Raw genomic sequence first — 22,984 nt, 5'->3', positions numbered from 1 at the left:
ATATATATTTTCAAAAAACCTTTTGTATATTTTGCTACCCATAGAATTTTTCAGAACTCTATTTGTATATTTCGCTTGCTAATATACAAACAAGGTAATTTATTATGAATTTTTCTTAACTTATACAAATCAAATGTATCAACAAATCATATATAAATAGCTAGGGTAGGAATATACAAACTCTTAATTTATACAATCAAAAATCGAACTATACAAATTTTGAATTTATACAATTAGGAAACAAGTAACAAAATTTAAGAAACTGTATCCGTGATTCATAAATATCCAAAACTGTAGCCATGATGCGTAATATACTATAAATGTTTGCCATTTCGCGTAATATTTCCATCTCGGTGGGTGAGAAAAGGGCCTTACTCATGCAAGCCTGGCTAGCCGTCTCTGGATCCAGCCGTCCAGGCCTTTTGTGGAGTTTCAAACACAGCGATTTTTGGTTCATCATTTCATGAACCCACCTAAATGCTTCATCAGTGTGTGAAATTAGTCTTAGATCTTCATCTATGATTGTTGATACACAGATATTTATCTAGAAAGTTAATTCCATCACATTTTGAATTTAAATTGTTACTTTGGCTATAAGATAATCTTCTGAATAGATATTTTGTAATTAATAATAGGGTAAAACACAGAATGAAAATTTAGATATCTTTCTTTTTCTCTTCCATTACTGACATGATATATAATTAGAAAACAGCAAACATGTAAGTAACAATACAAGTAGTCAAGTACCCAGAAAACAACATAATTACTATAAGTAATAATCTCTATTAACCCACCTGGATGAACCATAATCATCTCTAAGAGGGGCTTTTGCAAACACTATATGTCATACAAAATCCTTCAGGACAGTATTTTCTGTCACACACACTACTTTAAATCATAAGTTATAGCTTCAAACTTGAACCATCTTATCATCAGTTTCCGATTCGCTTTCCTTTGTTTCTATCTGTCCAACCACCCCTTCTAGCAGCCTTTGCTCTCTTCCACCTCTGAACGTTTCTCATTCTTGCAAATATTTTTCGAATCTGGTACAGCTTATGAGATTGTTGAGCAATCAAATTTGCAGTTGAAGGGTTCTGGCTTAAGATTATTTCATATCCATCTCCAAATGAGTTCATTCCTTCACTTAAAAGTTGCCAGAAGAGTCCCCCTGCTGCTGCTCCCCCGCGCTTAGCTGATGAATATATCTTGTAGTAGACTGTGTTGTAAAGAAGGTCCCTTTGGTAGGAGCTGAAACCTGAGTCTTTCGAAGATTTTCCAAACTCTGTGATCAGCAATGGCTTACGGAGAATATATTGAGCATCTTGAATGTGGGAGTCTAGCCAATTGTTCAAAAATGATAGTTGGCCTTGATCATTTGAGTTTGTTACCCTGTCATATCACAACTTTATCATTAAGAAACTCATAAATTTTGTTTCAATGTGAACTCAGGATTGCTGATTCGATATCATAATGAATTTGTCACTTTATTTACTAGTTTAAACATTTAATGAGATTATGAAATAAAACACTTGAATTTCTAAGACAGCTGAAGAAAATGATGTAATCTCTGTAAAGGATATTATTGTAATGTGCAATGTGGTCCTGAAAAATTTACCATTGATCAGGATAGGCATGAGCAGTGGCAAAATCAATGCCAGGGATGCGGTTGTTGGCGATGAAGTCAGTTCCTATATCAAAATTAGGATTCAGATTCCTCCTCTGAGTTGTTTGTCCGTAGAATCCTTCTAAGCCAACTTCTAACAAATGGTTTCTGTCAATAGACTTAACATAAGAGGCCATCTCTGTTGCCCATGCCTGCAAACGAAGAATGAAACTTAGCATAAATCTTTTCCATATTGTTCCCCTCCAGAAAATAGAAGTAGTAAATGAGTGCACTTGAAAATGGCAGGGAAAGCAGATGACATTAATTTCTAGTCAATTTTACGGCTCTGTTGTCCATGATAGGGTATGAAAATTAATGGAGAACTTGATGGGATTAGGTATTCGAGGACAACTTAATGCTTTCGAATCGAATTATGCATATTTAATAAAAGTTCCACATTCTAAATCTACCAATTCTAGATTATGTATGTGTTTACCTATCTGTGCTGTTATGATATTCACCAACTTTCGTATTGTTTATTACTCCCTCCCTTTCAAAAGAATGGTCTAATTTGACTTGAAACTGAGTTTAAGAAGGAAAAAAACTCCGTTTAAAAAAGAATGGTCTAGTTTGATTTGGAACTGAGTTTAAGAAAAGACTTTTAATCGTTCTAAATTAAAGTTATGTCAAATGTACCAAAATTGCCCTTTAATCTTGTGGCATTAAACATGCTACGTGAAAAGTTGAAGTTAAAGTGTTGCCAAAAAAAAAGGGGTCATTCTTTTTGAAACAGACTAAAAAAGAAACTATGTTATTCTTTTTTAAACGAAGGGAGTACTGACAAAGGCCGTATCTTACTAATATGAGTTTAGGGTGTTCCATTATGAAAGTCCCACAGAGTTAAAATTGAGAAAAAAAAAGTTGTTGTAGTTGCAAGCCATATAATCATTGTGTCACATACTCATTTTAGTAGGACAAACCAAACACAAGATTATTGTTTATGTATTATTTAATCTCACTTTATAATTCTTGTGCTCCCTTAGTTTTAACTTGTTTGTCTTATCTTTCCTTTTGAGTCCGTTTAAAAAAATTGTTTTTTTTCCTTGTTGGTTGTTCTTTAATTTCAATTTTTTACCTGTTTTTTTCTCCTTATTGATTGTTCTTTAATTTTAATTTTTTACCTAGTATGTTTAAAAGCACAAGTTTAAAAAATATTTTGATTCATTTAAAAATTCTTCAATTTAAGAAGATCATGACATTCAAAACTATTCTTCACTTTTTATAATTCTATCTCAAGTTAAATCAGACAAATAAATCAATATTATTTGATCTAATACTAAATATCACAAATCATCCCCGCATTTCACGGCTTAATTGTCTGCATCTAAACTTGCAAAAGTGTAAAAGTAAAACTACCAAAGCAGAAAAGGAATCCGACCACAGTTTAATTAAAAATTCAGCATATAGGAATTAAAAGATATTCCCTCCATTTCATATTAATTGTCCCAAATTACTTGTCAATTAATAAATTTATTTCTATTTTATCTTTATAATTAAGTTATTAAAATATTTATATATTTTTTTGAAAAAATTCAAATAAATTAATAAAATTATCCTTGTTATTCATGATTTCATTCATTAAAGTGAAGTGTAGAGAGAGAATGAACCAGTGGGACGTTGGGAGTATAGTGGACTTCAAGAGTGAACCAATTAATTTAAAACTCTGCTTCTTAAAATTTAAAGCAGAGAAAGAAAAAAGCAGAGAGCTCAAAGCACTAAGTACCTGAATGGTTCTTCCTGATTGATCTGATGTGCATCTAGGTTCATTCATAAGCTCCCACGCCATGATTGTAGGATCATTCTTGTAAACAACTCCACTGAATCTGTTGTATCTGTTCAGTACAGTCTGCAGTAGTAAAAACAGAAACCAATTAGAAACAAACGAGACTGATTTTTGTAAAATGCAATTAAATTTCTGGTTACCATAATATGATTCTTGTAATAGCCCTTAACAACTGAGTTTCTGAAGAACTCATCATCTGAATTGAGGTACTGTCCATGACTTCTAGCCCAATTCACATACTGCTTCTTTCCCCCAAAGCTCTCGTAATTATTTGCAAAGCTTAATATAACCTTAATCCCATGCCTTCTTGCTTCAGATATCACAAAATCCAAACCCTTCAAAATCAATTAGTTACAGAAAAGTTAGAATTAGGCATAAAAAATAGAACTAAAAGAAACAAAATGAGTAGTACAAATAGACCTTAAACATGTCCTCATTGTAAGATCCAGGAGCATATTGTAATGGCCTGTATCCACCATCACTAAAAGCCCAAGTTCTAGCAACAGTGAGGCCATGGCTTGAAGCTTCTCTAAATGCATCTGTGACTTTAGATCTTTGAGATGGGTCAGCAGCAATATACATTAACCAGTAGGCATTAAATCCATTAGCATAAAAAGGGTCACCATTCAACATGAAATGTATTCCTCTGGTCCTAATGAACCCATCCCCTGCTTCAACTTGAACGAATAAACATACTTGCTGCAACAAGAAAATTAGAAGAAATGCGTAAGCGGAATGCTTCTTCATCTCTATTTTGATTTTCTATATTGTGGATTTGGAATGCCAATGAAGTTCACAGAATAAAGCATTTTATTGGCAGTTCAGAGTGGGGTGGGGATTTGTAAAGCTCTGTGCAATAGTGTGTCCCCACCACCACACGTATTATCAGGTATGGGAGGAAAGTTAACAGTGACTGCCAATTGGTTGGTTTTGAGAGGTGCAAAAGAAAATAAGAAAAGGGGAAAAAAAAAGGACTGGGCTGGAATTTTTGAAGTCTCATTTTTTTTCAAAGTAAAGGTAAAAAATGTCAAGTTCGTCGGTGCGAAATTCGTTAGCATTAGGACATATTAAGCTAAATATAGAGTAATTTGTTACAGGTATGAATGACTAAAGAATATAACAGAGAATAAAATTAGTACTCCTTTTTTTTTTATATATATTTGTATGGTTGTAAATTACTTTTGTAACATTAAATAAGTATTTTATTTCTAATTACCGTAAAATAATTTTTTATTTATTTAAAAAGGACTAAAAAAGTGTATTTCATAAAACGGGAGGAAGGAAATATATTTTAGATACAGTAGAAATGTAAATTTTGAATTTTTCTATTCTCTTACTTTTTGCAACAATGCGCATAAATAGGCCTTATAATTTCACACTTCATTTTCAACTGCATTTGTGTAGGTCTAGGTAGGGATACTGCTAAAGTATTAATTACGAGTTTGATACTATAATTTATGTTGGTGTATATGCATTTTATTATTAAAATAAAATATTAAATGCACATGTTAGTGAGAATAAATTGTAGTAGAAGGTGACTATTAGTTCTTGTAATTTATATAATCATTAGTTTCTTTAACTCATATGACCATTAGTTTCTTATAGCTTATGTAACATCTATCACATTTATCTATCCGTATTACTATCCTTTATTCTATCACTGACTACATGAAAATTGAAAGACTTCTTCACTTATAAATAATAGTAGTACATCGTCCATTGTGTTGGGCAGGAGATGAAATATGTTAAGTGTGTAAAAATATTGTAGTGTATAATAGTGAAAGAGTAGATCATGTCACAATGGACTTGAATCTCCTTAAAGAGAGCGAGATCAATCTGGATACTTTTTTATTTATTTTTTGTCATTTTATTTTCAACTGTAATTTATTATATTTGTGGTATATTACACCAATAATTTAATTATAAAATTTAATGTTTACATTTAAAAAAATTATATGATATATTAATTAGATAATTTATTTAAAATTAGGTAAAAAAAAGTTAATTTTATATTTGCCTCTAGATTTAATGAAGTGAGGTAAATACATTAACATGTGTTATCCGTGTACATACATTCGTCCATAGTCATTGCATCCCTAGTTAGAGAAGCCTCAACCATTTAAGAAGCCGTGCTAAGCACTTGAGTTGTGTCCTTAATTTTGATCATTAGAGTAGAGACAGGGTTAAATTTATATATATATATTACTATTTTAAAATCAAAACAACTAGATTCTGTTGAATCCGAAGGTCAACCTCTGCCCCTGCATGATAATTGAGAAAACCTTTTAACTTGGGGAATAATTCGTTGCTTGAAGTCATCAACCATAGAGCTATACACTTGAATACATGTTTGCCGTAAATTATGGTCATCAAGCTTCTTCTTTTTTTATAGCTAAATTGATAAAGTAAGTGTAAATGAGAGAATACAAATTGCACGAACAATAAGAGTAATTAACAATTAGAGTAAAATTAAAAATAAAAAAACTTCGATTATATTATCAATCTTGACAATGTATTGTTTTATAAGTGAAAATGGTCATAATCCCTCCCCAAGTTTATTTAACGAGGCAAAATAAATCTGGAAATACTATTTTTCCATATTTGGAATATGGCGCTGTGTTTGGGTTGATTGGTGTTGGGCCAAATATCATTGTCAATATGCTCTGTTAAAGCACCGGACATGCATATCGGTGGTCACCTGCAGATTGTAAGATAATCGTTGATAAATCATGATATCACCAGTGTTAGATACATCGGCAACATCAAGTTCAAGATATTGTACAATTACAATTAAAAAGTTTATCGTGAGTTCGATTCAAACTAAAGCGATACATCCACTAGTCGATTCCAACTTATCTTTTTTAAGCTTGATTTATCATATACAAACACAAAACAAATAAAATATTTGCATGTGTACAAGATGTAGTTGAGCGCATGTATGTATGATTATGAACTAACGAAAGTAATGCAGCAAATGCCGACACTTTGGTAAAGAGAGTTATGTCCGTTGTTGAAATACCAATATAGAGACATGTGGACTAACTTTTCCTTTTAGCTTTGTCCTACACAACAATCCCATAAAGGTGTGTTATTACTTATTATAATGGATGATAAAAAACAAACTTTTAATGTGAAACCTTAAATTAAATATAAATAAATACATACAAAAGAGTAATAATTCAGATTTTTTAAAAAACTTTTTACATGCTCATTAAAAATAAATTTGATACAACATGGCTAACAAATAAATTTAGTGCAATATAAAATAATTTTAAAAAATATAATTGGCAGAGGAAAATAATTCACATTCATTGTTAAAAGAGATCCTAGTGTTTTACTTTTTTTTAATTTCCCATTCGGTACCCACATTGAAGACATTGGGGGTGGGAGTGGGCTAAAATGCTCCTTAACAAAGACTATTTCATGCCAAGGACTCAATCTGGCTACCTCCTATATATTAAGAACGAAGAGTAATTAAAATTGTAATTAAATTCAAGTTTAAATTTTGAATTAGATATGGTATAACCATTATTAGTAGTGAGTGTAGTGACCATAAATTACGCTAGCAAGATAAATTAGTTGATAAATATTTGAATAATATCCGAAAAAATATGGTCACTCTTCACTAGCATTACCATAAATTCTCAAAGAAAGAAGAGTCTCTCCCTAGTAACCAACTGAGCAAAATTTACTCATCTTATTTACTCAAATCCTTATACACAAATTAAATATGATTTTCTGGTCTTTGAAATTCATCAATTTACTCCATTGCTTAATTAGCCTTGAAATTCACCAATTTACTCCAACATTTTAATTAATCTATTCTTCCATGATTAATTAGATATCTAGATTAAATGATGAATACAAAAACAATAGGGATGATTGTTGGAGTTATCGATTTGTGCCTTATCATACTATTCATTAATTCTTTATATTTACGATATTTAACATTTTTTAACCTTCAATAATTCTTCATGAAGGAATTATATCGTTTTGCCTCTTCTTATCCCCATGTAACTCCCCTTGGCATTATGTGCGCTTATGATTAATTAGTGATCAATTCAAATCATATCGTTATGTTGAAACTGTTTTGAATTGTGTCGTTTGAGTATCCTATGGAATATCATTTGTGTTGTCACTATTAATGACAATGGTCTCTTTATTAAATTCTTATATGTTATCGCCTTTTTTATCTATTCTGACTGGCCAAAATGTTAACTCTTCAAAATGATGTCAAATGTCAGATTCGTCAAAAATACACTAGTGTTCAATTATAAAACTCAAATAGTAATATAAAAACTAAAAAATTATTCTAGTTAATAAGATGTAAGCCATGTGTTTACAATGCATTACCTTAGATACTGGTATAAATACTTTCTTTATTAATACGAAGCTTTAGGTTATTTACTTTGAAGTTCTAAAAAATTTATGATAAAAGAATATTTTTGGTAATATTTGATTGATCAAATATTTATGAAGAGTGTTTTTTGTCAACATTTTGGAGGCCTAAAACAAACACTTTACTAGATTTAGTGGTTCAAGAGTCCATCCGTAAAGAGATTATGCGCTCAAGATTATTAAAGGCTATCAATTGCTGCTTACTACTATTATAACCAACAGGTCAGATTGGTGACAGATAACCGCGCAATTCTCAAACTATAATGATCAGCCAACCATTACATTACTACTCCTACTGTGTTTATGGAAAGAGGCGCGCAGTAACTATCTATAACCGGAGAGAGAGGTAGAAAACTATACTTTTTATGTCCAATAATCATTGTTTACTATTGACTTCGTACAAAGATTAAGAAACATGAAATAATAGGGGTAATATGATCATATTACTCTTTGAATATATATTAACTTTAATGCTTTGAAAATGTATTAGATATTGAATACTAGTATTTAATGTCAAGAGTAAAATAAACACAAAAAGATAAATTATCTTTTTCAAACTAAACAAGTATTGTGAGATAATTATTTTACAGGGGTAATGGTAAATGACCAGAAAATTTAGCCAGAATTTAAAAAAAACTATAATATTTTTTTATTTTAAAATAAACTGATCTTTTTTCCATTTTTTTAGTTAAAAGGTATTAAAGTTAAAAGGATAAAATATTTAAAAAGGTAAAATATCATTCTAGTCAAATTTTCTGGCCAAAAGGATTTTTCCTATTTTATAGTATAGTGGATAAGTAAAAATGGAGGAAGAGAATATATCCTTTCCAACCATAATACTCCCTCTGTCCCTAATTACTTGTCCACTTTTGAATTGACACACCTATTAAGAAAACAATAATTGGCATAGTTAGTTTACCATTTTACCCCTATTAATTATGAAGTGGATGAGTTAAAAACTTAATATTTTTAAAAAGTTCTACCTTTTTCAAAGTAATTAATTAAGAATATAACAGGTAAATTTTTTTTATCCTTTTTCTTGATTTGTAAAAATAAACAAATAATTAGGGACAACTAAAAAAGGAAATGTGAACAAGTAATTAGGGAGGGAGGAATTACTATTAATTAGAGGGGAAGTTTTATTGAGAAAAAAAGACACACAACTTTGTGGACAATTAATGTGCTATATTTTCTGGAAGCATGACACGGCTCTGCTATATTTAATTTGTGCACTTTTATTAAGTGCATATCCTTAACGATCATCTTGTTGAAAACTCGATTCGATTTTCTATCATTTTAAAGCTAGATCTGCACCACATAGCAAGTTCACGAGGCTATGAAAACTATGTGAAGGGCAATATTTACACAATTTTGGATAAAACTTAATTGGACATTAAAAAAACGGTTTCCCTGTCTTTATCCAGGTTTTTAAGGCATGTAACCTGCCATGTGGATACAAGTTATGAACATCAAGGTAGGGTTTCAACAGCCCATGTGAGAAGAGGACACCAAACAACTCGTCCTTTATCTTCTGATTTCCATACATCTTCTCTTTCGAAAATAATGCCAAGATAGTACTATTAGAAAGATGATAAATAGTTCTAACTCTCCTTTATATGGTTTTATGTATGAAAATTTTGTTTTGTTGAACAAGTAAGAAATTGACTTTCAACTCTTACACAGAAAATTAGATAGATCTTCGCTCACATTTCACGCTAAGCTTTTTTTAACAAAGGGAATAAACCTATCTGTTACAATTTGTATGAATTACTAAAATGTTTTTCAATTTGTTTTTCCTACTTTCCTTTTAAATTGTTTAAAAAAGAATTACAGTATATTATTTTCTTTTTTAGCAACATCTTAATTTCTTTTTCATATGTCATATATAAGATGACAAGATTAAAGGTCATTTTCATACATTCACATACTTATGATTTGAAATCATAAAATACATATTCTTAAAATTTTGTATCAAATTAAAATATAGGACAAACAAATTAAAACGGGAAAGATTTAATAAAAAAGTAGAGAGGAAGAAGTAGTTACTTTTTTTTATTCCTACTAACTAAAGACACAATTCTGAAAGTAGGTTGTAGGTCCTCCTAATAGGTTTGGTGGCGTTAAAGGAATGGAAGCATCTAGAGGCGAGATCTGCGCCCTGATTTTGGTAGAAGACACGTTGAGTGGCGTGTCTGGTCATCTGATTATTTTTCATCACAAATTCACAAATGTAATCAATCAATCCCATCTTTAATTTGCTTTGAGAGGCCCTACACTCACTGATAGGTGAAAAGTAAGTACTCTAGTAGAGTGATACCATACTTATCAACTAAACAACAGACACAATCTTGTACCTCCTTAATTCTCTTGGTCATTCTTTAATTACCTGGGCCTGCTTGGCCAACACCATCAGATGAGTCGATCTCAAATTTCAGATGGGGACATTACAGTAATCAAATTCATAACCCAATAGCTTCGATAAGTCAAGTCAAACACTATTTCCATATTATCTTCTGCATATTATGTCGCTTGACATGGTACCAAAATAGTTATCACATTTCATTAAAGTGAAACTTGACAAATATTTTGAAGAGGAGGGAGTAATAATCTAATTAATTACCCCTGGAACAAAGAATGTATCCATTATGACACTTTAATCCATCTTTATCTCTGGGATTTGGGAATCTAATTGTGCAGCCAAGTTTCTTCCTTCATCAGCATTTGCACAGGAGATTATTAGTGGAAAGTTCGGTCCCATAGATCCCAGTTTTTCATCATCCTAGAAAAACATATTTGCTTCTTACATCTTATAGCATGTGTAAACGTAATAACTCCACAAGAAAGTTGTAATAGTACATCATTTTCTAATGTTGCTGAGCGGACTACTAAAATATGTACTCTGAATTAATCATTTTCCCTCCATCTCTTTGAATTCACTTGTTGTCAACATATGCTTGTGAAACATATGGCAGTTTAAAGCAAAGAGGGCTAGGCCATCTTGGTCCAACCATTAACAGACATAGCGAACCATATTGGAAACTAAATCTGTTACAGTGGGAGTTTAGTAAGAAATGAAATCTTCATAGCTAACTTCAAAGCAAATAAGTTCCCATCTGATCTGCACGTCTACGCTATAAGTACGTTCACAGTTTTCAAGTTTAATCTATTCAGTTTAATTCAGTATCACGCTGAAATTGTGTTGCATGTTCTAATTCACAATCCTTCTAGTACGATAATGTTGCAACAAATGATGGTTCAGCCTCGATTTTTGGCAATTGAAAAGTTTAGCTGGTCACTGATTGACGAGATTATTTTTTGAAATCTAATCAAGGGTACAATTTCTTCTCAAGGCCTGCGAAGTTCACAAAGAACAAATTTCCACATTAATTTGCCCAACAACTTCAAGTTATATGAACCATTTCGTAGTGGTGCTAACAACCCCAGAGCAAATTCTTTATTTATTTTTGAGGAACTGTACATGTGTAATAGCAAAAATATGCTTTATGTATCAAAAAGGACAAAAAAATATATGATGATATTCACAAGACAGTAAGATTGATCTCCTGCTTCCTTATTTCCCTGTATAATAAATAAGCACGCCTTAACCTATTCATTGAGAACTCATAGTTCTGATGCAGAGTCTCCCTCAAGACTATGAGATTGATCCAAAGAAGACGATTCCCTTCCAGTAGAAAAGTAAGACCACGCTAAGACAGCAGAGCCTATAGTAATTGTAGCAGCAATCGAACCCCATATCAATTTCTTCTGCTTTCTCTTCCTTATTTGCCTAAGACGCCGCGCTGTCTCTGCACAATCCAAACAAAAACAGAGAAACTGTCATTTTTTCTGCGAAACAGACAGCGCCTGCTGGTAGATCTCCTCCTCAAACAACCACAAAATAACTCATCAGAATAAAATGAAATAAAAAGGATCACTACTTAGCATTTACCCTAATAAACTGTGGGTACCAAGATTAGATACTCAGCGAAGCAGCCTGAATAGTTGTTACCCAGGATAATATAACTACATCTGTAAGGTCTTCGATGACACACTAGCCTACAAATTGGCCTATAAACCAAATGTACTCCTGATGTAAGTTATATGTTAGCAAGGAAGTCACTAGCCTCAATTTGGTCTTTCATACGGTTATGAAAATCGGATAACCTGTATGCATAAAATCTAATTTGACATTTACTAAGGAGTCAATATGCCTTGCATATAGTGTTTTTGCTCACATGGTTATGAATTAAATGTCCTACTTTGACCAACACATAATACTGTAATAGATATGAGAATTGGAATTGAGCATATGTTTAATGTTATTCTTTACTTTAAGAAAAGAATACAGAAAAAAACTGCATTTATGAGTGAAAAAGTTCACACTGAAGTTTGGTTGTAGAATAACAGATAGCCCAAGACATTCATCTGGATGCACTAAAGACGAAACATAAACATTTGACATGGATAGTGGGGAAGATATTTGCAGTTCAGACGAAACCACTAATGATGACTTCATGAATAAGTTCAGTTGGAACAGAAAAACATCATGTCTGGCTTATGCTTAACTTAGATTACAAATTTGTAGTGGAGAAGAATTACTTTACTAGATCATTATGTTTGTTTTGGCACCTCTTGTTTCTCCGATTCAATGCTGACAACTGAATTTGCAAATTAAAAAGAACATTTTCCCTTTATAATAGCAGATGCAAACATAAAGTTCTTATTCTTTCACAAATCTCAGAAAAGGGAGAAGGCAGTTGCCATCACAGCCTGAACAATATTCCTATTATCTATTTATTTTGAGTAAAATATTCCTATTAAAACTATAAGTACCTAGTTGCTACCTATCAGCATACCTCATCTATTTTATGTGGATGCAAAAAGTCAAAGATTGATAGACACAGAAGTATGAACAACAAATGAAAGATCTCCCCCAAGCATTTGCACCAAAACAATGCTGAGAGAATAGGCACATACCTACTTTAAATATGCAACAACACATCAGCTTCAAATTATACGTAGTAACATGGAGAATAAACTCACCTATAGCTTCCTGATTCCTCTGTGACATCTCTCGATTCACAGCTTCGTAATAATTCAACCTGTCCCATAGTCGAGCTATCTCAAAGTTCTTTGACTCAATTTGAGCCTCAATTTCTGTCTCCAACTCAGCCTTTGCTATTCCCTTACCAATGGACTCTGATACAACCCGAAGGATGTGGACTTGTTGACACAAATCCTCCACCTGATCATCTGGTTGTTCATTGTCCAATTCCTCTCCAGCAACAGGATTAGGAGGAAAGTTCAACCCCACGAGAGATAATCGTTCACGAATCCTCTGCCACTGGGTTTGCATATTAGTTAGAACTTCTTCTACTTGCTTTCGCTTTTCAATTTCCGTTAATAAGCTCAATCTTATCTCTCGTAGCTCATTTTCAAAATCATTTGTAGGTATCTGTGGCCCATTCTCTGAAGATAGTTCTGAAAATAGGATGCACATAAGACAACCAAAAATAATGTTATACTAGTATTACTATAAGCACGGTGATGACATACAATTCTCAATAACTGGTCACAAGAAAAGGAAAAGGCACTCAATGGCAACAAGGTATTTACATAGAACACCAAAACTTGCATGACTGAAAAATATAGACTCTACAACTATGCATCAGGGAGAAAAGACAAAGAAGCCACTGTGACTGCCAGGAAAAAGAAAAGGAAGAAAACAACAAAGAGAACATCCAAACTATTACTAGAAGAGGAACAAATAAGCACCTCAAGTTCAATTTCAATGTAAGATAAAAAGATATAGGTGACTACCTTCCCAAGCATCATAAAATTCTCCCATCGGGGTCATGGAACTTAAACAGCGCTGGAATCCACCATTACTCTCACTCTCACCAAAACTCCTGACACTCAGAGATTCCTGTGGGTCAAAGAAATCATCAGCTTCACCCCCTCTCCGCAAATTGAATGCAACAAACTTCATTGTACCATTTTGCCCAGCTGAACCATTATGCAAATCTTGGTGAAGAATCTCCCCATCACAGAGGTCAGTCACTTCACCATCCTTAACCAGGTTATTAGTAGTGAATAACAAATTATCCTCTTTCGCACAGTTAACTGTCTCCCTAGAAATAGAAGGGTCATCAACAGATGTACTGGGGAGGTCCTTCTTTGTGTCTCTTAACTTCTCATCTATCTTCTCTCCATCAAGAGCTTGTTGTTGAGTGCCAAAATCATCTTCGGTGAAACTTTGTGAAAGGCGTGGACCTCGGCGCTTGTGATTGATTATGTAGGGCGATGGAGGAAATGACGAAGGAGAATCTGGAAATGAAGGAGAATCTGGAAGTGGTGTTGGCTTGGGAATTGTGTATAGTGCAGGAGATATTTGAGTCCAGTGGTCTTTTCTATCTCCTATTATCGAGGGCTTACCATTGGTATCATCCATCTTTACATTAGTCTGGATGATTTTCCTTTCTAGATTTAAACTAGAACCATTCTTGTTTCTATCAAAACTTGAACTAGGAACGTTGATCCGCCTCTCAAACTTTGATTCATGAATGCTTTTGGAAGTTGTCGTGGTTTTCGAGCCCCCTGATTCTATTAATCTACCCATAGCTATTGCTGTATATGTCGGCATGGCTTACTATACCAACAACACCTATAAAAAATAACAGTTTACACATTGCACAACAACCAATTAATTCGTTTTCCGTTACAAATACATAAAAGACATCCTAGCAAATAATCTGATCCTTGAGATAAAAGAATAGCAGCATAAAAAAGGGAAAAACTAAGGGAAATTGAAGTTGTTTCAAACTCTGATATTAAAGTACCAAGCAGATAAATTCCATGGAATCGCAAAGGCAAGTTGACAAAATCTAGAAATGTTGGTATTTATTAATACAATGTTCGAATTCTTAAGTCCAGAATCATGATTGCATGTTAATACACCTTGTTAAATTAGGTCTTGAGCCTAACTCACACCGCAAAAACTAGTTCTCTCTCTGTATTGTTCAAAGAGATTGAAAATTGTTTTTGGGGTGTGAATTAGGCCTAAGACCTAATTTAACATGGTATCATAGCAGGATCCATTTCATCCAATGTTGGGGCCTCCAAAATCAAAATTGTCCACGCACCAGATTCTAAGCTCTAACATGAGATGGGGTATTAAAGAATGACAAAAAGCCTCACATTGGTGGTTAATAAAATATGTGGACTCATTATAAGGCTCGGACAATCCTCCTCACTTTGACCTAGCTTTTGGGTTGAGAGTTAGGCTTAAGACGTAATTTAATACACCTAAATTCTACTTATCACCTATCAACTTTTAAATCCATTCATCCACACCTAGAAAGAAGAATCAATATGAACGAAAAAAGCATAAAGTTGAAATGATAATTATAGGTCCAAAATGATGAAATTAAATGTGTGAAAAGCTTCAACAAATACAAATGAAAACAACAGAGAAATACGATTCAATAGGGATGAGGGAGTTACCTGAAGATGGGAAAGAAACCCTAAGGGAAAGGAAGGGGAGTCAGACGGTAGGGGGAGAGATGCAGAAATTGAGAATCGCGATTGTCAAAGGTCATGATGTTTGATTAAAGGTAGAAGATTCAGTGTGGAACAAGTTACCATTGATGCAGAGGACTTGTTCTCTTTCTCTCCCCTAACTCAGACCCTGGCCTTTCGGAGAAGGCAAAGAGCCTGTTCCCTAGAGGCAAGGTACCCTCACGGTCATGGAATGCTTCTTTCTTCCTTCTTTCTCTGTCTGTTTGTTAAGTAAGTAGCGTCTTTTCCTTTCCCTGCGTGACTCTCTTCTATCAATTACACCTTCCTTATTTCTCTCTATCTTTCTCCTCCCCTCACACAATCAAAGGCCGAAATGCAAACACAACCTCCCTCCCACTTTTATTATTATTATATTATTATTCTATAAGATTCTTTTATTTTGTCCTACCATCAAGAGGTCACGTCACTTCCCTTTCTTTTCTTTTTAATTCATAGTTAACACGCGTGACAAAAATTTCTATTTAGTAAGTAATGCTACAATTAGATTACATTTTCTTAATTGAAAGACTTATAAGTTGTGTCGTTTGGCTAAATTGACCAAGTTCGTTGATTTACAAAACTTTATTGTGACAACGATTGGAACACTTTTTCATTGGGAGTTCCCTTTAATTTATTCTAAACTATAATATAAAAGGAGAAAATTCATGTGAAGGCCAAAATGATTTTTTTTTTTTTTAATTGATGTGTTGGAAAGTTGAAGGGGAAGCTATAAGGACCATATATTCCACCTAAATTGAAGGAATTTCTGCCAAGTGTCATCTCAAGGACTTTTTTATTTCCGTAGTCAACCGAAGGGCTAGAAAGCTCCAAAAAATTATTTGCCCACGTAGGACCGTTAGCCGAAAAAAGCATAGCAAAGGGCACCTGCAGCTGCAAGGAGTGAACCGGCAGTTATAATTGGCGGCTCTACCTATTTCTTTTCTCAAGTTCGCATAGTTCTGACATTTTTAATCTTCAATATCATGTGTCATGACATTACTAGAAGTTTTCAAAAGGGGTAAAAAAAAGAAAAAGAAAATACATTCACATAATAAAAAAAAAAAAAAAAAAAAAAAAAAAAAACTTAGTGAATACAAAGTCTAATAATTTTGGACCACGTGTAGATCTCTATTATTCTTCCCCTCATAAATAAATATTGACTAATAATTTACATTAATAAACAAGTTCCATATTTCTAGAATGCTCATTTCCTAACCGCTTCTCTAAGACGGCTTTCTTTAATTCGTGCACTGTTTAGAAGTAGGAAAGGGCATCGTTTATTTTTTAATTAGGGGTATGGTAGGGGTAGTAAGAGAGGAAATTAGAAGGTGGAGAATTGTAAGTTATTAATAAAGTGAAAGTTCAGATAATCCATTAACTTAGTAAGATCAAAGTAATCAAGTGTCATGCGAAATCTGGAAAATTAAATTTTGAAATATCATGAAAACAAAAGATAGATATGTTAAAAAAGATACAAACATTTAATGTAGTTCAGTCAATTAATCTAATACACAAAAGGAAATGAACATCCACAAAATAGTCTTAAAGATTTTGAGAGTTCAATTTAGGAAAGAATTTGTAAGATACTTGTATCATCTCTTTTTATTCTAAGTGAATCTTGTGAAGAGCTATTATGGAACGGAGAGAGTAATGAAATTAAGAATATGATCCACAAAAGGAACTGAATATCCACAATGAATCATTGGAGTCATGAATTAACTTTTAATGATTGTTAACATTTCGCTCCAATGTCTTCGACAGTTGCCTGATTCAAAGATTTAACTTTTATATGTATGTGCTCAAATATTATATTGTACGTAATTATTTTATTGTACCGCCCATGCCACTTACTCGTGTTCTAGAAACACAAATAAATAGCCTGACGTACTGGTGTGGTACTCAGATCTCCATTTTTCCCATTTGTTCATAAAGAAATATGGTATTGATCACAAAATGTTATGTACTCTTGAGTTTGATTCTCACGCAATCTTTGACCAGAAGGGTTATAACCTTATAATGAAACTTTTTGAGGCAAACTCAATTTATTCGAATATTTGAAGTAGATACAAGATATTGAATTTGAAATAAAAATTTAAAAAGTACACATGTTGTGTATTCAACATATACATATATATACTTTCACTTAATAAGTGAGTAAGGATTCTTTCCGTTTCTTTTTATTTATTACTCCTTTTTTTAAGAGTCAAACAATATAGCTTTTGATTAACATACATATTTTTATCATATTAATAGAAAAAAAAACACATTTAAAAGGAACGGATGGGCGGATGGAGTTATTAACTGATGCTCGTGATGGCCACATGATACCGCTGCTCCAAGTTGACTTTCTCAGTGTTTCTTTTTTTGTCTTGAAAAAGTTTGAACCATATTTCTCGTAGGCCATACTAAACTTTTCTGTATCGTTTCATTTCTTAGCTCTTTATTTTGTGCGTACGCTTTGTATAGAGGAGTAGGATTTAAGAGGGCGGTGGATCAAAGTTAAAGGAAATCAAAAGTTTTTTTTTGCTCGTAATTAATAAATTATGAAGGAAAATGAATATTACTCATATCTCACAATTTATATACGTAATCAAATTCATTACTCTTCATCGGTTCATCCCATGTTCTCTTCACCAGGCAAAACCAGCAAACTCCGGATTTGGTGTATTATTATTGTCAGCATTAATTGTTGTTCATCTCATTCCTAAGATACTTAGAACAAAACTTTGAAGAACTTGGTAAGAAATATAAAAGTTTAAAGAGTATTTTTAAACTAGAAAATTAAATCTAGTAGAGAAAATAGAACAAAAAACAGATTAGAAACAATATAAAAATATTTTTCTCAAAGAAAAAAAATCGAGCCCACTAAATGCACAGTGTCCCCTTAAGGAAATTATTCCCCTCAAGTATCCGAGGTTAATGGAATATATCCTCCCAAGATAGAACGATCTTACTCACACGTGTATCGGTACCTAAAAATCACGGTGTCAGCGAACCACTCAATGGCAGTAAAAGTACACTTAGAATACTAGATTTAATAGTAGTAGAAGAAGTCCAGAAAAATTCGTTTTTAAAATGAGAGGAAATCCCTCAATTTATAGAAAACAAAGGGTAGTATGAAAAAGTTCTTATTGTGTTTTACCGGAAAGGTCACAGACCTTTGGAAAAGTCACAATCTTTCGAAAAGGTCATAGCCTTTTATAAAAGTCACAATTTTTCATAAAAGTCACAATTTTCCGTAAAAGTCACAACTTTTCATAAAAACCGCAATTTTTCATTTTTCATTCACACCTTTTAAAACTCAAACAATAATTTCCTGTTAAAATTGTCAACAACGTAACTTGAACCCAAAGTCCAAATTAAAAATTGTGCACTGACATTTTGCAAAAACAGTTTCTGGCCTTTGCATTCACACAGTTTATCCGAATCTCTCGAAAAGATACTAATTAAGAGAAAGAAAGAATTCAAGGATCTTCTTAATCTGTAACAACAATTTAATGATAACTTGACAAGAGTATATATCATCATGATCATTTATATCAACTCCAAATTTTAAGGATCTCTAAAATCACATGATGATATGAATTATTATTATTTATTAAATGTTATCGACGAGATCTTCTGTACCAGAAAATAAAAAAATCAAGCTGTCTCATCATAATTACCGAATTTGTTTGAATCAATTCACCGCCGTGGTGAAGTTGGAGGAACTGAAGAAGTCTGCAAAACATCACCAAAACCTCCCTCTCTAACATACTGAATGTATCTCGAGAATTCGGGCCTAGCAGTTGCCTTCTTCTTCTTCTTCGTTTCGAATAGACTGAATATCGGGTGAATTTTGCTCGCTTTTTTGGCTTCCTTATTCACTTGAGGACTCATCGGAAAATTCTGCTCCGGCGTCATCACCTTTCTGGATGGACTAAAAAATTTAGCTGCTGGAACGCTTCTGTTTCTGTTCAATTTTGGTTCTACTAGTGGAACTGATGGTGCCTCCTCTTTAATCAATTCATCATATCCGCTATAATCTCTTCGTGTGCTCAGTGCTCTAAACATGGCTAAGCTAAATTAATTAACTTTTACAAAAAGAAACTCTCAGATCTATTGAACTGGGCGTAATTAATATGATGGAAGAAAGATGAAAAAATTAAGAGAAGAAAAATTGGTCCTATTGAGAAATGTTAATGTAACAATGAAGTACTTAAATAGTTTTTGTTTAGTTGGCTGGAAAGTGGACTTATTTAATTGGTTATTAGTTGAGGTATTCTGACATTAATACGATATGTGGCCTTATTTTTCAAAATTTGCGTACGCCTTATGAACTGCGAAGGTTGAAATTTCGTTTTCATGGCGAAGCTAACAGCTAACTGCCTGACTTTTCCAGTAACAAAATCAACTAATTTAATGGAAGTGGGACCACATGAAGAAAATAAAAGGCCATAGAGTTAGCTTGTACTATGCATTCTTCATTTATCTCTGATTTAATGTTCGATATATGTTATAGAGTTACGACAAATTTAATTTTAACCTTCTGTAAGATCAGAAAGAAAAATTTTCTAATAATTTTTTTTTTAATTCAAAGCTCAAAATGAAAATCAAAACCTTTTAGAATATTTTTTTTATTCATCTTTATCACAATTTCTATTAGTATCGCGCATGCTAAGGAAGATGTTGCTACTTGACACCACATGCATCTATATCTAATGAAGGGTCAACTAATGCTTGGATATATTAAGGTCTGGGGCTATTTATTTTTAGTTTTTTACTGTTAAAAAAGAAAATTGGGTATGATAAATTGACTAGCCGAAAAGCAGACATGTTTGAATGAGTACGCCCTTTCCAGTGAAAACATGAAATTGAAAAGTGGATAAATTAATAGTGTAATTGATTAGCCAATAACCGACATGTTTGAATGAGTATTTCCCTTTTAGAAAAAGCAGGAAACTGGATTAGTAGTTTGTTCCTTTCAACTCTATTTTAAGTAAATATTACTAATGTATTTCCTTTAGTTTTAAATTAGAGACATTTTCTTCCTTCTAACCAAGCAATACATTATTCAAATGATGATTATACCTTCTTCCAAATTATGGTTTTTAATTCATTCAAAGACTAAACAGAGGTCTAATTTTAATATTTTTCGTTAATTTTTTTTATTTATGTTAAGAAATTCACTTAATAATTTATTGAGAACCCATAAAAACTCAAAATTCTGAATCTATTTATAACTTGAACAGTTAGAGAAGTTATTCGGAAGAAATAAGATAAAACAAGTTTGCATTATGACGTATATTTACACACTTCATTACAGTTGAATATCATGCTCATCAGCTCCAAATTGTTAAGTTCCGTAAGACCATATATAGTAAACCAATTTATAAAATAAAAAATTCTGTACCACAAAATCCAAATTAACTTACGCATAACATATTTTAAATCACTAATTAACTGCGGCCAAGTTGGTTTTGTAGGAATTAAGTAGTCGTCTGCAAAACATCACCAAAACCCCCCTCTCTAAGATACTGAATGTACCTCGAGAATTCAGGTCTTGCAGTTGCCTTCTTCTTCCTCTTCGTTTCGAATAGACTAAATATCGGATGAATCTTGCTTGCTTTTTTCGCTTCTTTTACCTGAGCACTTGCACGAAAATTGTCCTCGGATGTGACCTTCTTTGATGAAGAGCTAAAGAATTTAGCAGCAGCAGGAACTGTTCTGTTTCTGCTCAATTTTGGCTTTCCCAGTATTGGAGCACTTGCCTCCTCCTCATCTTCCTTGTTCAATACTCCGTATCCTCTGTAGTCCCTTCGTGTACTCATTGCTCTAAACATGGCTTAGATTTAATTATTTGGTGTATAAGTTACAAACACCCAAATTTCTTGAATTATAGGCTGCTTAAAATGAAGTAGGAAATTGAGAGATGAAGAAAACAAAACATATGTTATATAGGAGTTGTAGTTAGGTTGGGGCTTATTTAATTGTGGTCGCACTTTTCAAAAATTGCGTGTTCGCACGTGGTTCCTTAAAGGCTTTGAAAGTCTATTGCTGAAGAAACCCGGAACTTTCCTTGTTTCGACTTCTCTTCGTAAATGTTTATTATATGTAGTGCTACTCTGACCATAATATGTGGAAGAAAAAAACAAACAATTTAATAATAATAATAATAATAATTGAAGTGTGACCGTGGACCTTCCTAATTCTAACTAGGCATGCTATGAAAATGTATTTTTTAGTAGATGTTAAATATAATATTTTTAATTTTAGTTTCTGTATATTTCTTTTCATTGATTGAAAACAACTAATGGATAAACATTACTTTCTCCGTCCATTGGAATTTTGAGAATCAATTTAGTATCTCTTATATGCTTTTTAAATATTATAATTTGTTAATTATTGTAATTTATAATATTTTTAAATTAATTTTTAAAATTTATTTTAAAAACTTAAAATTTTTATGTTTGCATTCGGTATCAAAATTTAGAAGTCTAAATCTCAAAATTCAAGTGCGCCCTATAAATTAGGACGTATTTGATTAGTAAAAACCAACAAATTTGCATATGTTTGGACGAGTATTCTTCTCTAAAGCAAAAATATGGATAAGAAGTTTGTTGTCTTACATTATTAGATAACTGTCATTCGCCATAGGGCCATTTTGTTGGCGAATCAATCATTTGAGTATCATGAGTGTTTCTTTATTTTTTGATTGAATCATTGTAACACATTTATAATGAGACTAATCAAGCTTTAGATAATCCTTTTATATTCCAAAATCAAAACTTAAACCTTCCTTTATATATATACTAGATAATGTTGGCACGGGCCCAATAATATAAATAGTATGTTTTGGGGCTATTAACGGAGTTTTTGAAGCGATTATTTGCGTGGATAAAGGAATAAGTTTTTTTATCACAAACCTGTACTTTCTTTGATGCTATTTAAGGCATAATAAGACTACCCACATACAACATTTTTTAAATATTTTATGTTGTCAATTATCATGATTTATAGTATTTTTACGATAGATTCACTTCAAGAATCAGTGGAATGTTTTGTATTTTTTTCAAAACATATTTTATGTTGTCAATTATCATGATTTATAGTATTTTTACGATAGATTCACTTCAAGAATCAGTGGAATGTTTTGTATTTTTTTCAAAACATATTTTATGTTGTCAATTATCATGATTTATAGTATTTTTACGATAGATTCACTTCAAGAATCAGTGGAATGTTTTGTATTTTTTTCAAAACATATTTTATGTTGTCAATTATCATGATTTATAGTATTTTTACGATAGATTCACTTCAAGAATCAGTGGAATGTTTTGTATTTTTTTCAAAACATATTTTATGTTGTCAATTATCATGATTTATAGTATTTTTACGATAGATTCACTTCAAGAATCAGTGGAATGTTTTGTATTTTTTTCAAAACATATTTTATGTTGTCAATTATCATGATTTATAGTATTTTTACGATAGATTCACTTCAAGAATCAGTGGAATGTTTTGTATTTTTTTCAAAACATATTTTATGTTGTCAATTATCATGATTTATAGTATTTTTACGATAGATTCACTTCAAGAATCAG

The 22,984-nt window shown here is 32.2% G+C and overlaps 4 protein-coding genes across 5 annotated transcripts; all 4 read right to left on the bottom strand.

Moving 5' to 3' along the window:
- Positions 1-649: 649 nt before the first annotated feature.
- On the bottom strand, positions 650-4,288 carry LOC102588957 (mannan endo-1,4-beta-mannosidase 7). Its single transcript, XM_006340589.2, has 5 exons — positions 3,867-4,288; positions 3,587-3,781; positions 3,387-3,509; positions 1,616-1,815; positions 650-1,389 (listed from the first exon to the last, which is right to left on the bottom strand). The coding sequence occupies exons 1-5, from the start codon at positions 4,191-4,193 to the stop codon at positions 933-935; spliced, it is 1,302 nt and encodes a 433-aa protein (XP_006340651.1). The 5' UTR covers positions 4,194-4,288; the 3' UTR covers positions 650-932.
- Positions 4,289-11,267: 6,979 nt separating this feature from the next.
- On the bottom strand, positions 11,268-15,757 carry LOC102588412 (uncharacterized). 2 transcript variants are annotated; one of them, XM_006340587.2, is made up of 4 exons: positions 15,348-15,757; positions 13,665-14,508; positions 12,888-13,325; positions 11,268-11,650 (listed from the first exon to the last, which is right to left on the bottom strand). In XM_006340587.2, the coding sequence occupies exons 2-4, from the start codon at positions 14,485-14,487 to the stop codon at positions 11,466-11,468; spliced, it is 1,446 nt and encodes a 481-aa protein (XP_006340649.1). In that variant the 5' UTR covers positions 14,488-14,508; positions 15,348-15,757; the 3' UTR covers positions 11,268-11,465. The 2 variants fall into 2 exon arrangements, with proteins under 2 accessions (XP_006340649.1, XP_006340650.1); XM_006340588.2 differs by having other exon boundaries at positions 15,486-15,757.
- A 3,061-nt stretch (positions 15,758-18,818) lies between these two features.
- On the bottom strand, positions 18,819-19,623 carry LOC102588089 (uncharacterized). Its single transcript, XM_006340586.2, has one exon. The coding sequence runs from the start codon at positions 19,452-19,454 to the stop codon at positions 19,086-19,088; it is 369 nt and encodes a 122-aa protein (XP_006340648.1). The 5' UTR covers positions 19,455-19,623; the 3' UTR covers positions 18,819-19,085.
- Positions 19,624-20,644: 1,021 nt separating this feature from the next.
- On the bottom strand, positions 20,645-21,334 carry LOC102587766 (uncharacterized). Its single transcript, XM_006340585.2, has one exon. It carries the CDS (start codon positions 21,221-21,223, stop codon positions 20,870-20,872), a length of 354 nt encoding a protein of 117 aa, XP_006340647.1. The 5' UTR covers positions 21,224-21,334; the 3' UTR covers positions 20,645-20,869.
- Positions 21,335-22,984: the final 1,650 nt, after the last annotated feature.

Source organism: Solanum tuberosum, unplaced genomic scaffold, assembly GCF_000226075.1.
Source record: "Solanum tuberosum cultivar DM 1-3 516 R44 unplaced genomic scaffold, SolTub_3.0 scf00020, whole genome shotgun sequence".
Lineage (NCBI taxonomy): Eukaryota > Viridiplantae > Streptophyta > Magnoliopsida > Solanales > Solanaceae > Solanum > Solanum tuberosum.
Note: the sequence above shows the minus strand (reverse complement) of the source record. Positions and strands in the feature narration are given on the sequence as shown.

Bases quoted from the DNA above. Each gene is read 5' to 3' on its own strand.
- LOC102588957 (XM_006340589.2), bottom strand. From the start codon at position 4,193: ATGAAGAAGCATTCCGCTTACGCATTTCTTCTAATTTTCTTGTTGCAG. The intron at 3,782-3,866 runs GTCTATTTGTAC...TTGATTTTGAAG, and splicing joins ACAATGAGGACATGTTTAAG to GGTTTGGATTTTGTGATATC. The intron at 1,816-3,386 runs GTACTTAGTGCT...CTTCGTTTGCAG, and splicing joins AATCAGGAAGAACCATTCAG to GCATGGGCAACAGAGATGGC.
- LOC102588412 (XM_006340587.2), bottom strand. From the start codon at position 14,487: ATGCCGACATATACAGCAATAGCTATGGGTAGATTAATAGAATCAGGG. The intron at 13,326-13,664 runs GTAGTCACCTAT...TCCTATTTTCAG, and splicing joins ATTTTATGATGCTTGGGAAG to AACTATCTTCAGAGAATGGG. The intron at 11,651-12,887 runs GTGAGTTTATTC...TGGATTGTGCAG, and splicing joins GAGGAATCAGGAAGCTATAG to AGACAGCGCGGCGTCTTAGG.
- LOC102588089 (XM_006340586.2), bottom strand. From the start codon at position 19,454: ATGTTTAGAGCACTGAGCACACGAAGAGATTATAGCGGATATGATGAA.
- LOC102587766 (XM_006340585.2), bottom strand. From the start codon at position 21,223: ATGTTTAGAGCAATGAGTACACGAAGGGACTACAGAGGATACGGAGTA.